General features: G+C 42.8%; 1 protein-coding gene across 1 annotated transcript in view; it reads right to left on the bottom strand.

Moving 5' to 3' along the window:
- Positions 1-231: 231 nt before the first annotated feature.
- CNN3 (calponin 3) overlaps positions 232-16,783 on the bottom strand; it is a 54,945-nt gene continuing 38,393 nt past the window's right edge. Inside the window, exons 2-7 of the mRNA XM_084638047.1 lie at positions 7,854-7,975; positions 7,314-7,380; positions 5,381-5,518; positions 3,904-4,020; positions 1,990-2,136; positions 232-1,340 (exon numbers count right to left, since the gene is read on the bottom strand). Of these exons, the coding sequence (XP_084494173.1) occupies positions 993-1,340; positions 1,990-2,136; positions 3,904-4,020; positions 5,381-5,518; positions 7,314-7,380; positions 7,854-7,975 (939 nt within the window). The 3' untranslated portion in view covers positions 232-992. The remainder of the gene's footprint in view (positions 1,341-1,989; positions 2,137-3,903; positions 4,021-5,380; positions 5,519-7,313; positions 7,381-7,853; positions 7,976-16,783) is intronic.

The raw sequence follows: 16,783 nt of genomic DNA, 5'->3' as shown, positions 1-16,783 counted from the left end.
TGCAGGGGCAGGGGACCCCCTCCCTTTCTAGGACTCTAATGTTGAAAAGAACATTTCATACTCTGGCCTGACATAGATCCACTAGAATTTTTTTCAGAACATTTCCTGAGCTGTGGGGGTTCTAGATTACCTTGACATAGCCAAGAATAAGATTTGGGAATAATTTCTATGGTAACTAATGTTCTAAGCATCGTAATGTAACAAATAAATGAGACATCAAAGTCATGCACCTTCAAGAAAAAAATATTTATAAAAATACAATGGGATCAGTTTATGATGAGAAATGTGGCAATAAATACAGTTCAAGGAAGAAAAAGCATTTCTACATGGATATATTATGGCACATACAATAAAAATAAATGCACCATCAAAACATGGGACTTCTGTGGGCTCAAGGACTTTGTACAAGCTCCCTTTTTAGTAAGACAACTATTCTAGGAGTTTGGTCAGTTTAGATAATGGAATGAATACACAATCACAAATGCACATTTATCCTGTCTACTGTCTGACTTTAAAAAAGCAAACCATACTGCAGAAATAAAGTAATTATTTACTAATATACTGCAGCTTAACTTTTAGCATTTAACATAAGCATGGAAGTCTTTTCAGTGTTCCATGCAGAAATTAGGTAAGTACTAAATAAGTAAAAGGAGGGGTGGATGTGGTGTGTAAATACCTATTTAAGTAGGGGATTGTGAAGATGCATAGATCTTTATTAAAAGAATTGGCTGTACAAGAGTACTCCCCTTTCACAGTATTCCTTTTTACTTCATATGCAGTTATTGGTTATGCTGTAGATTACAACTGTTACAGCACTAAAGGCAACTAGAAGAGGGAAAAGGCAGAGAAAGGAAAAAGGAATGTATGTAAGGCAATCTTTCTTTAGGAACATTAAGCATAGTGTGTAGGAAGACGGGTAACAATTCCACAAGGCTAGTTTTGTTTTTACTGAATAAAATAATGGACTAATATACTGAGCATGTGGTTCAGATCTAATAATCAATGCCCTGGTCACTGTACTGACCATGGTAATCTCTTTGATAGTCATCCTGGTACTCGCCATGATAGTCGTCTGGATATTCTGCCTGATAATCACTATCGCTGATTTCTGACCCATTAGTTCCTGTTCCTTGGCTTCCATTATGAATTACAGGTTCTGTTGGAGCAGCACAATATTTCGGGTCATACACTTGTCGTCCAAGCCCATACACGCTCATTCCCTTCTGGGAAGCCACTTTGTTAGTACCCATTTGTAGTGAAATAGTAGAGTTGTCCACTGGCTGTAATGTGAGCTTCTGGTCATAAATATCTCTTCTGGTGCCTGGTGCCAGCATCCCAGCCTAGTGAAACAGGATAATAAAGTAATCATTATGGTAAGGATACTCTAAAATTCAGTTAAGAATCCTGACACTGAGTTCTGTATGTACAGCATCCACTTGTACAAGCTGAATGGAAAAAGTGACTTAAAATACAATAATATTACAGGACCAACAGTTAACACCTACTAAACACAGCAGTGAAAAAAGTTAAGCTATAGCTCTACAACCCCTAGTAGGAAGGCCCTGCTGAGAAGCCCAGCATGCCCCCCTTTTGGATGTTGCAAAGGGAATGGTGGACATTCAACCAGGATACTGCCCAGGGAGCTGTCTTTCGTTTTGGTTTTGGCTAGTGAGTATGTGAAATGAAATTTCCCCTTATTTTTCTGACAATACAGCCAGAAAAAGGGGCTGGCTGTAGGCACTGTTTTTTGTTCCCTCTAGTTCTTTTCAGCAGGAAGTAGATCATGTGCCCACAAGAGACTCAGCTCTTGAATCATTGCAAGGATGCACTACTGGTATTGTGCCCACCCAAGGTCTCAACTGAAGACTTCCTTAGCAAGATGCAGATCCACCCCTTCAGCCTGTCACCTATCTGCCTGCCCCCTGGAGTGTTGCAGTGTCATGACAATAGCTGATTTTGAAATACTGTATCACATGTAACCTTGCTTACCTGACTGGCCCCTTTGTTAGTACCCATCTGTAGGCTAATTGTTGTCTGGTCAAATGGTTTATCAGTTTGCATTTTTGGATCATAGAGATGCCTTCTGGTCCCATAAGCAGTCATACCTGCCTGGCTGGCACACTTATTGGTTCCCATCTTTATAAAAACACAAAAAAGGGTGATATAGCAACTCAAGGAGACCTAGTCCAAGAACAGAGATCCAAACAACAATTGCATTGGTTGGACCTTAACATAGAGAAAGCAGTTACAGCTTGGCCATTGACCTTAATGTTCACTTCTAAACAGATACTGAGCTTCTCTTGAGCAAAGAATGACAAGTAATCCAATGCCATATTTCAATGGCTATGTCCAATAGCGTGCTGATTAGAGAGAGAAACCTAATTTCATTTTGTGCACTAATGCATATTTTAGCTATGATGGAAAGGCTAATTCATATCATATTACAGTAAAACCTCAGAGTTATGAACACCTGAGTTATGAACTGACCAGCCAACTACACACCTCATTTGGAACTGGAAGTACGCAATCAGGTAGTATCAGAGAAAAAAGCAAATACACTGCTGTGTTAAACGTAAACTACCAAAAAAGGGAAAGTTTAAAAAAAATGGACAAGGCAAAGAAATTGCTTGTTTCATTTAAATTAAGATAGTTAAAAGCAGCATTTTTCTTCTGCATAGTAAAGTTTCAAAGCAGTATTAAGTGAGTTGTAAACTTTTGAAAGAACACCATAATGTTTTGTTCAGAGTTACAAACAACCTCCAATCCCAAGGTGTTCGTAACTGAGGTTCTACTGTACTTGCAGTTGTGTGGTACAACAAATTAACGTTTGATGCTATTGTCTTATTCTGATTGATTAGCACAGAAAATGGAAAGAACAGACCCCTCAAAATTCAAAGTAGCACTGCATCCAGCAAGCTTCTAACTTGCTTCTAAACCACTATTTTTTGGGATAGAGAAACAATGTTTACAAGAACCATTAAGCCCACTTCTGTATCTCTATTATATTTAGGCCTGGCAGAATTCTATTTTTTATAGTTTTGACAGATCAATGTTTATTTTTAAGCATGATCATTGCTTTTAAATATTCAGTTGTGTAAAATTAAAGGTTATGCTTTTTTTTTTTTCATTTTTGCCAATTTAAATTTTCACAGTTGCAGGAACATATGGGGAGATGAAAGGGGTCAATGAATAATTATTTAATGATAGCAGATGCTGCAATTCAAAAAGTTTAAAGCTACCTAAACAGCACCCCCTGTTCCAGCTCTTCTAATGCTGGTAAAACAACATGTTTTATAAACAGTAAGGTGGGACTCAAGTTCTCAAACAGCATTTTTCTTTCTTTGCTCATTTGTAGGAATGGAAATATTTTTTATCTACTTGTGTGTGTACAGTGAAATTAACATTTATTGATAAATATCTAATTCTACTAAGCCTAATTTAGAGATTACAGTAGAGGAAGAAACTCCTTTCACTGACTGTCACTCAATTTTAGAAATCCTATCAATTGTTTACAAGGACAGAACACAAACCGCACACTAACAGCAGAAAGAGAACTTGTTCTAGGTGAGAAACCAGCAACCCATTTTAGGGCTTGTCTACATAAACAGCACGCAGCAAGCTGTGGTATAAATCTACCTCATGCGAGCCTGCTGCTGGATACTACAAAGCGCACTAGAGAACTTGTAGTTTGCAATGGCAATGTCCACATGGACAGTTCGTACACAGCAGGCTAGCGTGTGGTAGATTTACATTTGCCATGCACTAAACGTTCATACAGACAAGCCCTTAAGTGAATACCACTTTACAATCAATTGCTTTTTCAAACAGCAAATTATCTATCACATTTGAGGATGGTTTCTCAAATTTGGTTTACCATACACAAAACTTTAATCTCATGCTTACCTGCAGGCCAATTACACTTTGGCCAGCTTTTAGTTTTCCTGCATCAAAACTCCTTGCTTGCTTTTCTGCATATTTGACACCAATATCAATTGTGGTATGGAATCCTTTGGTTTTTGCCTAAGTAGAAATAAGTCATTCAAAAAGTGAACACTCACTTTTCAAATCATACTTCTTGCCACTAGAACTTCTTGAAGGAATTACACCCCATCCAAGGACAGCAGGCTAAGCTTTTCAAAAGTGACTAATAGTTGAGTGCCTCAACTTTTGGGTCCCAAATTTAAGATGCCTTATGTGGGCCTGATTTTCAGAAAGTGCTGCATCTCTGTACTCTGAAAATCAGTCCCTTTAAGGTGTCACTATGGGAACTAAAGAACCATCACCTAAAATCATTAGTCACTTCTTTAAAATATTGGCCAGCAAGTTTTTGATTTGCTTGAAAAGAGAAAGTATTACTTGACAAAGTCTTACATTTAGTATAAAGAAAAGGAGTACTAGTGGCACCTTAGAGACTAACCAATTTATTTGAGCATAAGCTTTCGTGAGCTACAGCTCACTTCACTGGATGCATCCGATGAAGTGAGCTGTAGCTCACGAAAACTGATGCTCAAATAAATTGGTTAGTCTCTAAGGTGCCACTAGTACTCCTTTTCTTTTTGCGAATACAGACTAATACAGCTGCTACTCTGAAACCTTACATTTAGTATGTATATCTTTTACTGCTAGAAACATTTTCTAATATTCAACTACAGTCATCCTGTACAATGAGGTAAGTGTTCTTTGGCAGGATTTTTTCTACTATTTACATAGCTAACCACAATAGTAATTATTCATATAGCCATGTGAAATTCAGAAGGAGTAATACATGTGATTCACTGGTCGTATTCACCCTGAAAAAAACATGGCCTGGGGAGGGTCTAAAGTTATTAAGGATTCTGAGGTTAACCTCCACATTCTCAGACTTCTCCTCTAGCGAATGGGGTTTGGCTGCTGTACTCAGAACACACACAAGACCTTCCTACCTCACAGACCTAGGACATCCCCAGTCCACAGAAAAAACATTGTCCTGTACGGACAGCTAACCCTCTTGGCTTCTGCTCCCTGCAAGAATAGCTTTAGTATGTATCAAGCCACCATTAGCAAAGTTACTCTGTGGCTGCTCAACAGCTGTTGTGGAGAAGATTTAGCATGAGTTAATACTGTGTCAAACTCCTTCCTGGGTTGTCACATGTAAGCAGGGGACTTTCATAATCCCAACCCTCTCTTACTCACAATCCTTGTACCCCCTACCTTGACAAGGGAGAAACCAAGGCACCCAAAGTGTGGCTTCTGCAGGACCCGTGGGGGAGAGAGCAGCATACCAGAAGGACTTGCCTGCCAAGTGTTCTATGCTTTTGAGTGGAAGGAATGATTCTGGCCAATGCATGGATTTCTACCAGTTCAGTGTGGTACAGTATATTCTGTGTAGATAAATACTTACCAGACCAGCTAGTGCCACAAGTGAAGTCTGAACTTGGGTCATGTTCCCATTCTCATAAAGATCATTTGCTTCAAAAATATCATGTGGCTTCATACCATAGACTTGGATGGCTTTGATAAAATTCCCAATGTTCTCCAACTGAAAAATAAAACATGTCGAGGCAAATGTTTCATTTTGGAAAATATTTATAGCTTCAAAAGTACAGTAGGAACTTTGACAAGCTCCCTGCCTTGAAGACTTTAGCCAAGATGTAATACAGATGGGACACAACATAGAGCAAAGTAAATGGGTGGTAAAGCTTAACATAACAATCATTCATTCTGCATTTGGATTTTTTGTTTTGTACACAGAACTGCTATACCCGATCGGACTTGGGGTCCATCTAGTCTGGCCACTGTCTCCAACAGTGGCTAGTGGCTGACATCCCTGGCAGATGTCTTTGACAAGGCACTACACAGCATCTGTCTGTTTTCCCCAGAGATGTTCTAGTTTAAATCAGTGGTTCTCAACCAGGGATATGCATACCTCTGGGGGTACGCTGAGGTCTTCTAGGGGGTACATCAACTCATCTAGATATTTGCCTAGTTTTACAACAGGCTACGTACAAAGTACAAGCGAAGTCACTACAAACTAAAATTTCATACAATGATTTGTTTATACTGCTCTATATACTAGACACTGAAATGTAAGTACAATATTTATATTCCAGTTGATTTATTTTATAATTATATTGTAAAAATGAGAAAGGCAAGCAATTTTTTCAGCAATAGAAATACATGTGTCACAGCACACCTATGTCTGATTTTGTAAGCAAGGTGAAACTTGGGGGTATGCAAGACAGTTCAGACTCATGAAAGGGGTACAGTAGTCTGGAAAGGTTGAGAGCCACTGGTTTCAATAATACCCCTCCCCCTGCAAAAAAAAAGTCAAATTTCTGTGCCAATAGTCTAGTTCCACGGAGTTGTGTTATAAAATACTTTTTTGAAGGAAGAACTACAATTTATAGAAATTATGGAATAACGGGTGTGTTTCAGAAGGCACTTAATGTCCAGCTTAACTTAAACTGGTTCATTAATAACCTGTCAAATGTGAAATACCTGTTTTTACTGTGCATCTTACTGTTGACTCACTGGGACATATTCAGCCTAACTTCAGGTACTATTTATTAGTTGTTTTTGGGTAGTGCCTCTAGGTCCCAGTCAGGATGAGGGGGGTTGCATAGAGCATAAGTAAGGACTAAATTTGGCCTTTTCTTTCAGAGGCATGACAGAAGAACTGTTCTTAAGGCTGTTTAGTTTAGACCAGTCCTAGACCATTTACAAGGGACTATCAAGCATAACTTGTCTTGTGTACTAGACAGACCAATCCTTATGTACAAGAACAAATTTGTAGCCTAATTTAAATTTTAATCTGGATATCAGAGATACAATTACTGCTTGTGCATTTTGCCATTTTAATCTTTTTTTGAGTTATATACCAATATTTTGTCCAACACCGCTTAAAAAAAGCGTAATGAAAGGATTTCAGTGGTATTTATTCCTATTTTGCAGAATGACATTTCATGCAATAACCTTGAACAGTATGGCATACAGGGCTGTTAACTTCATATGGCATAGACTGTGGTATTTAGCAGCTTTGGCTGGGTGGAAAGTTCTAGTTAAAAGTTTAACTAAGACAGACATTTTAAAAATTTTTCCTCCTAAGGAAGTAGTCTTGCTATTTGTCTAATACCTGAAATTTCTGCTAGTAATTAAAGCTGCTATTAAACATTTGTACTGAAGTAGCATTTAGAGGACAACCAAGTCTACCCATTTGCTTAAGACTTCATACACATAGTTAATCAACCACTGGAAAGATTTAAGTAAAGAGGCAGTAAAATCCCATTCACGTCAGTTCTGGAAACAAAGGAGGTGGGATTTTTTATTTTTTTTACCTGATGCCAATTTAGTTCTGATTGATTGATTTTCTTCACTGATCCTGGCTGCAGTTTGTTTATAAGTCTGGGAAAAAATTAATGAAATGTGTAAATAGTGAATCTCATTTTCACACTATTTGTACAGGCATTATGTAAAAATCTTTATTGTTCATGCTACCATAGATGTAGTGACTTGATGCAAAACATGTCTGGTCATGGTTAAAAGATTTAGATTTATGTAAAGGGCCTATTTTAGGCTCGAAGAAATCTGATAAGTCTCTTAATTCATACACAAATCCATAAAAATGTGCCAGTTTCATACTGTAGTGTCATATCTCTGATAAATGTTGTTGAAATGCCGGTGATCTGGGTTCAATTCTCAGTCTTTCTTGAGCCCAAGGAAGAGAAAGCAGACATGGAAGCAGACTCTTCCCTGGTAGTAACTGTATTCTGATTATTGAGAACTGTGATATATTCAAAAGGGAGTCCTCAGCTAGTGCTCTCTAGAACCTGGAAAGAGCAAAACTAACTAAGATAAAAAGAAAATTTGTTTCTTACTCGCATAGGATTATGCCATCCTTTAAGCCCAACTGAAAGTTTGCACCAACGGTCAGCCCCGTAACCTCTTCTATCCAATTGCGTAGATCTTCTTCTGCCTGTGGATCATATTTCAGGGCAATCTGTAATACAAATTAGTTACTTAAAAAGAGATGGCATTGTGCTCTCCCCTGAAATATTTTAGTCCAAATGTAAAGCTAATTTGTATCATAGGATATTTTATAACATTTCTCAGACATACCAGTGTTCTGATAATTTCCCAATGCAGTAGAAATCGGTTAGTCAAGCTCTACAATAGCAGCAAGTGAAATAGCAACATATGAATAAATGTTCTCATCTTATGAGAACAAAGGTTTTTGGATCCTGCACCATCACTGAGATATTAATAGGTGCTGGAACTAAAGGTACAGGGCGGGTGCTGCAGACCTGACTTGAAGTGGTTTCCATTATATGCAGGATTTACAGTTTGGTTCAATGGCTCATAGCACCCCCACTATAAAAAGTGTTCCAGCACCATTGGCGATACTGCTCAGATAATGAATTAGACACTTTTGGCCATTATACAAGTGTTTTATAGGTAACCAAGAAAGGATTAAGTTGGGTTTATGCCCGTTCTTGACTCTATGATTTGTGAAGACTGTAGAGTTGCTGCCTCCTCCCCACATCAATAGAGTTCTCTTGCTTGTCTTTTACCTTAAATATCAGGAATACCAAACCTGGCTTGCTTGAGGATTGTCTGGATGCCTAAGACGGTATGAATTATGAGACCTCATAATTCAACTAAAGGGACAGCATGCTGACTCATACTTCAGAGGGAGGAAGCCTATGTTATTCTTTGAAGTTAAGAAGGTCTTAACAAAAACAAGGTTTTAAATGGTCTGACTAAATATCCTCCTGACCCTTTCAAATACACAGATTTCACTCTGACATTTGAGGTCATCATTGTATTTGTTCTCTAGTAACCAGAGGCCTTCAGTACAGGCAGAACTAGAATTTCTATTATTAAAAACAACTAGTTAAAACTATCACATAAAAGGCAAAAATCCAATTGTTTTCCTTTACAGGTCACACTGAAGATCAGTTAAACATTCCTTCCATCTACACCAACAACTTCTTCAGTACTACTAAGGTCTTGCTACACTAGTATAGTTTGTACCAATTCCCCAATCAAAGCAAAGCAATCTATACTGTCAAGAGAATCTATACTTTTTTGCCATAAGTAGTACTTTTACACTAGAGCAGCACAGTTATATCATGTAGGGGTTTTTTTTTTCTTCATATTTCTCACCAACATAGCTATGCCAGCTAAACTGTGAGATGAGGCTTAAGTGTAACAGCTTCCATGAATAAACATAAGAACAAATTGCCATGACAAACCCAACAGTCAAGTGTAGAAAATAAACCCACAATATTTCTGTTTAATGGAAAGACAATTCAGCTAAAGAATAGAACCAAAACACTACTTAACAAGGAAGTCATACCTGCCAGGTAACATATGTTTTTACTTAAGACTTGTCCCATTCACTCCTAGACTGCAGCCCCAAAAAAACCTGTGGTCAGAGAGAGACCAGTGACCACTTTGAGAAGGCATGGCACTGATCAGATTGATAGACTACCAGGACTACAAATGAATGACTACTAAGACTAGAAACAAATACAATCCACAAATATGAACTGCCTAAAACCAAACTAAACACTAATCACATCATTCTGATTAGATCTTGGTGTCTAAAGGGATGTGCATGCAAAATTCATGTCCTGCACAGATTTCTTTGCTTCCCTGCAGAAAAATAACTTCTGACAGGGAAGCCACAAAAGCAGTCACATGCCCCTCCCCAGCAACACAGACATGTTTCTGGCGCCCAGAGCAGCTGGTGGAGAGAGAAATCACGGGCGGGGAGGAGGAAGAGAAGGCTGGTGACTCCTAACCTGCACCAGGTTCAGCTGCTAGTCCCAGCTTGGATGAGGAGAACAGGACTTCCTCTTCCCTTGCAAGGAACAGCCAGGTCCAGGTTTGGGTCAGACCCACCCTAGAAACCTCTGTACCTACCCCCAATTCCTGCCTCATCACTCCTCAGCTGTGGGTCAGTGGTCACTGTACACTGGGAGCTGCTCCGCTGGCTGCCCAACTCCCACTCATCTGGACCCCCCCATACCCAAATCCCCCCATTGAATCTCATTCCCCCCCTCAGAACTCCCAGATCCAGAGCCCTCACTGCACCCAGACCCCCCCCACCAAGCTCCCCGCACAGAACCTTCTCACTCTACACCTGGATCCCCTCACAGCAAGCCCCTTTACACTTGGATCCTACCTGCTCCTCACCTGGATCAGGGGCCAGGGCTGGGCATGTATACGAGTTTGTCCCTCTTGCTTGCTATCTTGGTGCACCTGGCATGGAGGGGCAGGACCCTGGGGTGTTTCTGGGACAGGCCCGGCCCTTGCACTGGGTTGGGTGCAGCCTCAGCACCGAGTCCACCCGGGGAGGGGGCTGCAGGGTGATCTCCCACCTCCATACAGCCAGTGACCTGTGCTCCCCACTGCCATGCTGGAGCCTCCACATTTATTTATGGACATAAAATGTGCAGAATTTTACTTTTTTGGTACAGTTTTCTCAGGAGTAAGTCATGAACCAGGACTATAGTCTTCACTTTTCTCTCATCTAGATTTAGTATAAACTGTCAGATTTTACTCATCTCATTTTCAGCACAAAATGAAAAGTATACCAGTACAATGAACAACCCTGCAGAATAACTGCTGCTCTTGCAAAAATCTGTGTTCCACCTTCTCTGTCATTTAAGAGAAACCAAAAGAGAGAAACTGACTGAGGTGGTTTTGTTTTTTTGTTTTTGTTGTTTTGTTTTTTTTAAACAGGGCAACATCACCTCCGGTTACTTTGTTAGTTTACCATACTCACTGCATAGTAGATAGAGAAGTCAGAAGATGGTTAAGGATTGTAAGATTATCCCACGCAAAATGGTCACACCCCAACAAACCACTGGTGGTAATGGTTGTAACTGGCAAATAGACCCACATTAAGTTATTCTCCAGTAAGGCCTTGTCTACACTAGGAGTTGGTCGAATTTAGGAGCGTTAAATTGATTTAACCCTGCACCCGTCCACACAACGAAGCCCTTTTTTCCCAACTTGAAGGGCTCTTAAAATAGATTTCTTTACTCACCCCCGACAAGGGGATTAGCGCTGAAATCAGCCTTGCCAGGTCGAATTTGGGGTAGTGTGGATGCAACTCGACGGTATAGGCCTCCGGGAGCTATCCCAGAGTGCTCCATTGTGACCGCTCTGGACAGCGCTCTCAACTCAGATGCACTGGCCAGGTAGACAGGAAAAGGTCCGCGAACTTTTGAATCTCATTTCCTGTTTGGCCAGGATGGCAAGCTGCAGGTGAGTGCAGAGCTCATCAGCAGAGGTGACCATGATGGAATCCCAGAATCACAAAAGAGCTCCAGCATGGACCGAACGGGAAGTACGTGATCTGATCGCTGTATGGGGAGACGAATCAGTGTTATCAGAACTCCATTCCAGTTTTTGAAATGCCAAAACTTTTGTAAAAATCTCCCAGGGAATGAAGGACAGAGGCCATAACAGGGACCAGAAGCAGAGCCGCGCGAAACTTAAGGAGCTGAGGCAAGCCTACCAGAAAACCAGAGGCAAACGGCTGCTCCGGGTCAGAGCCCCAAACATGCCGCTTCTATGATGAGCTGCATGCCATTTTAGGGGGTTCAGCCACCACGACCCCAACCCTGTGCTTTGACTCCGTCAATGCAGTGGGAGGCAACACGGAAGCAGGTTTTGGGGACAAGGAAGAGGATGATGGCGAGGTTGTAGATAGCTCACAGCAAGCAAGCGGAGAAACCAGTTTTCCCGACAGCCAGGAACTGTTTCTCACCCTGGACCTGGAGCCAGTACCCCCGAACCCACTCAAGACTGCCTCCTGGACCTGCCAGGCGGAGAAGGGACCTCTGGTGAGTGTACCTTTTTAAATAGTATACATGGTTTAAAAGCAAGCGTGTTTAATGATTCATTTGCCCTGGCATTCGCGGCCAGCACAGCTACTGGAAAAGTCTGTTAATGTGTCTGGGGATGGAGTGGAAATCCTCCAGGGACATCTCCATACAGCTCTCCTGGATGTACTCCGAAAGCCTTTGCAAAAGGTTTCTGGGGAGGGCAGCCTTATTCTGTCCACCATGGTAGGACACTTTACCACGCCAGGCAAGGAGCACATAGTCTGGAATCATTGTATAAGAAAGCATGGCAGCATGCTGACGTTCAAACAACATCCATTCTTTATCTCTGTGTTATCCTCAGGAGAGAGGTATCAGTCATGGTCACCTAGTTGAAATAGGGTGCTTTTCTTAAGGGGACATTCAGAGGTGCCCATTCCTGCTAGGCTGTTTGTCTGTGGCAGGGAACATTTCTGTTCAGCCGTTAGCCATGCGGTGGGGGAGGGATGAGCCACGTGGTGGGGGGAGCCACGTGGTGCGACCCTGTAACGAAAGCACATGTGCTATGTATGTAATGTTATCAGCAAAGTTTTCCGTGAAAATGTACCCATTCTTCTATAAAATGTGTGTTTTTAAAAACCACTCTCCCTTTTTTTTCCTCCACCAGCTGCATGTGTTTCAAGGATCACAGTATCTTCTCCTTCCCAGAGGCTAGCGAAGATTAGAAGGCAAAAAAAACGCAGTCGCGATGAAATGTTCTCTGACCTCATGCTGTCCTCCCACACTGACAGAGCACAGACAAATGCATGGAGGCAGACAATGTCAGAGTGCAGGAAAGCACAACATGAACATGAGGAGAGGTGGCGGGCTGAAGAGAGGGCTGAAGATGATAGGTGGCGGCAGCGTGATGACAGGAGGCAGGATTCAATGCTGAGGCTGCTAGAGGATCAAACTAATATGCTCCAGCAAATGGTTGAGCTGCAGGAAAGGCAACTGGAGCACAGACTGCCACTGCAGCCCCTGTGTAACCAACCGCCCTCCTCCCCAAGTTCCATAGCCTCCTCAGCTAGACGCCCAGGAACACAGTGGGGGGGGCCTCCGGCCATCCAGCCACTCCACCCCAGAGGATTGTCCAAGCAACAGAAGGCTGGCATTCAATAAGCTTTAAAGTTTTAAACTTTTAAACTGCTGTGTGGCCTTGTCCTTCCCTCCTCCCCCACCCCTCCCAGGCTACCTTGGCAGTTATCTCCCTATTTGGGTGATGAATTAATAAAGAATGCATGAATGTGAAGCAACAATGACTTTATTGCCTCTGCAAGCGGTGATCGAGGGGGAAGGGGAGGGTGATTAGCTTACAGGGAAGTAGAGTGAACCAAGAGGGGGTGGGGGGTTTCATCAAGGAGAAAAACAGAACTTTCACACCGTAGCCTAGCCAGTCATGAAACTAGTTTTCAAAGATTCTCTGATGCGCAGTGCACCCTCCTGTGCTCTTCTAACCGCCCTGGTGTCTGGCTGAGTGTAACCAGCGGCCAGATGAATTGCCTCAACCTCCCATCCCGCCATAAACATCTCCTCTTACTCTCTCAGATACTGTGGATCACACAGCAAGCAGCAGCAACAATGGGAATATTGGTTTCGCTGAGGTCTAAGTGAGTCAGTAAACGTCCAAATGCACATTCTACCACCATTCTGCACTTGCTCAGCCTGTAGATGAACAGCTCCTAACTACTGTCCAGGCTGCCCGTGTATAGCTTCATGAACCCTGGCATTAAGGGGTAGGCTGAGTCCACAAGGATAAATATAGGCATTTCAACATCCCCAACGGTTATTTTCTGGTCTGGGAAGAAAGTCCCTTCCTTCAGCTTTTGAAACAGACCAGAGTTCCTGAAGATGCGAGCGTCATGTACCTTTCCCAGCCATCCCACGTTGATGTTGGTGAAACGTCCCTTGTGATCAACCAGTGCCTGCAGCACCATTGAAAAGTACCCCTTTCAGTTTATATACTCGCTGGCTTGGTGCTCCAGTGCCAACATAGGGATATGGGTTCCATCTATCGCCCAACCACAGTTAGGGAATCCCACTGCAGCAAAACCACCCACTATAACCTGCACATTTCCCAGAGTTACTACCCTTGATAGCAGCAGATCTTTGATTACGTTGGCCTCTTGGATCACAGCAGCCCCTATAGTAGATTTGCCCACTCCAAACTGATTCCCGACTGACCGGTAGCTATCTGGCGTTGCAAGCTTCCACAGGACTCTTGCCACTCACTTCTCAACTGTGAGGGCTGCTCTCATCTTGGTATTCTGGCACTTCAGGGCAGGGGAAAGCAAGTCGCAAAGTTCCATGAAAGTGCCCTTACGCATGCGAAAGTTTCACAGCCACTGGAATCGTCCCAAACCTGCAACACTATGCAGTCCCACCAGTCTGTGCTTGTTTCCCGGACCCAGAATCGGCATTCCACGGCATGAACCTGCCCCATTAGCACCACGATGCCCACATTGCCAGGGCCGTACTGTGTCCCTGTCCTCATCACTCTCGTCACTGTGCTGATGTCGCCTACTCACTCGATTTCGCTTTGGCAGGTTCTGGTGCTGTATATACTGCTGGATAACGCGCGTGGTGTTTAATGTGCTCATAATTGCCAAAGTGATCTGAGCAGGCTCCATGCTTGCCGTGGTATGGCGTCTGCACGGAAAAAAGGCACGGAACGTTTGTCTGATAGAGGGAGGGGTGACTGACGACATGGCTTACAGGGTTGGCTTGCAGGGAATTAAAATCAACAAAGGGGGTGGCTTTACATCAAGGAGAAACAAAAACAATTGTCACAAAGAATGGCCCCCCCCTCAAAGATTGAACTCAAAACCCTGTGTTTAGCAGGCCAATGCTCAACCCACTGAGCTATCCTTCCCCCTGCTATTCCAGGTAGGACTGAATCTCCATTAAACTTTTCAAGGTGCCCCTGAGAGACCTCACCGAAACGATTGCCAGCCGTTGATTTCATGGAGGGAGGGAAGGGGGAGCAAATGAATACAAAACAAATCTGGTCTATTTCTTGTTTTGATCCACTCCAGCTATAGTTTACATCTTAGGCTGGTCTCAGACGGTGCAGCAGGACTGCTAGCCATCCTCACCTCCTGGCTGCTTGGCAGAAGACGGTGCAATATGACTGCCAGCAGGGCTAAAGAGAATAACCTGGTCGAGTCACTCCTATTTATGTCCCTGCGCCCATGTCTGCCCAGGCGCTCCTGACTGCCTCACAGACGTGGCCAAGAGCACCTAGGACATGATGACAATGGTTATCAGGCCTATTGCACCTCTGCTGCCACAAGGCAATGAGCTGCTGCTGTGTAGCAATGCAGTACCGCATCTGCCAGCACACAGGAGATGTACGGTGACAGTGAGCTGAGTGGGCTCCATGCTTGCTGTAGTATGGCGTCTGCACAGGTAACCCAGGAAAAAGGGCGCAAAACGATTGTCTGCCGTTGCTTTCACAGAGGGAGGGAGGGCCTGACGACATGTACCCAGAACGACCCATGACAATGTTTTTGTCCCATTAGGCATTGGGATCTCAACCCAGAATTCCAGTGGGCAGTGGAGACTATGGGAACTGTGGGAGCAATGCTTCGGAAGTCGACGCTAGCCTGTGTACTGTGGAAGCACTTCGCCGAGTTAATGCACTTAGAGCATTTTGTGTGGGGACACACACAATACACAATATAAAAACAATTTCTAAAAAACAGACTTCTATAAATTGGACCTAATTTCGTAGTGTAGACATACCCTAAGTCACGCATTAGAGGTGCTGACTGCACAGAAAAGTTTAGGAGACCACTGCAAAATTTGAGCCAACAGGTACACAAATTAGAACAACAGAAGAGTGGAGTTTTTTCAAGAATGTATTGATCTGAGAAGCTGCGATCCTAGGTGGATGCCCTGGGTAACTTCAGGGTAGTTAACAGCAAATGGAGAAATCAGAGAAATCCAAGCATCTGCTAAGTGCAGGGGAAGTCAGTTGCAACATGAGCGGAGTGGAGCGATTTATGCCACTTTTATGACCAGACTACTTAAGGGATAACTCTACAAAATCAGGGTGAGGCCACATCTGTCTGGATCAGACAGAGATGAACAAAGAGAGGCACTTAAGACTAGATGCCATTGAAATGAGATGTTTGATGGCACAGAGGGGTGGCAATGCCGGACCACGTGCAGAACGATGTCAGCAAGAGTGAGACCAAGGTCTACAATACCAGAGAACGTGCAAGAGAGGAGGCCGAGATGGTATGGGTATGTAAGAAGCATTTGAGACTAGAGTTTGCAGGTGGAGAAGCTGACAGCCAACATAACGGTGGGTAGACTCTTTAAGGGAGGATGGAGTGGCTGTGGAGTGAGACTGGACAGGCAAGCCTGGAAAAGACTGATCCACCAACCAAGACTCAGCTAGTTGAGAAAATCAGGGGAAGCAGAAATGAGCATAGTAGGGGACTAAAGGAAGCAAACTAGTCCGACATCCTGCAGTTGTCTTTACAAAACTATTAGGAACACTGCCAGAGTAAGTGATCACGGGCAAAACACAATACCCTTCAGCTCCAATGCAAAGAAAGTGGATTCAAAACTTATTCTTCAATAAAATCGAAACACACACACACACACACACACACACTTACTTGAGATTGCTCTCAGGGCTTACATTTCAACATTTGCTGAGATTTTAATCCAAAAATGCTTCTGTGTGTCATTGTTAAACAACAATAATGTTCTATATATTTTCATCTATTTACAGGTAACATAACCCCCACCATACTTTCCTGTTCACCATGATCATACAGCTCCGCAGAAGATCATTCTTTGGAATTTACTCTAGATACAACAGACTCGTTTTACACGGGGGGGGGGGGGGAGTGCGAGGGAGAAACAATGACTAGTTGCCCTGTCCCAAGTCTTATGCTCCTTTCAGCCCTAGTGATCCA

The sequence above is a fragment of the Lepidochelys olivacea genome (assembly GCF_965140295.1).
Source record: "Lepidochelys olivacea isolate rLepOli2 genome assembly, chromosome: 8".
NCBI classification, from domain to species: Eukaryota; Metazoa; Chordata; order Testudines; family Cheloniidae; genus Lepidochelys; species Lepidochelys olivacea.
The sequence above is the reverse complement of the archived record's forward strand: the minus strand, read 5'-3'. Positions and strand labels throughout refer to the sequence as shown.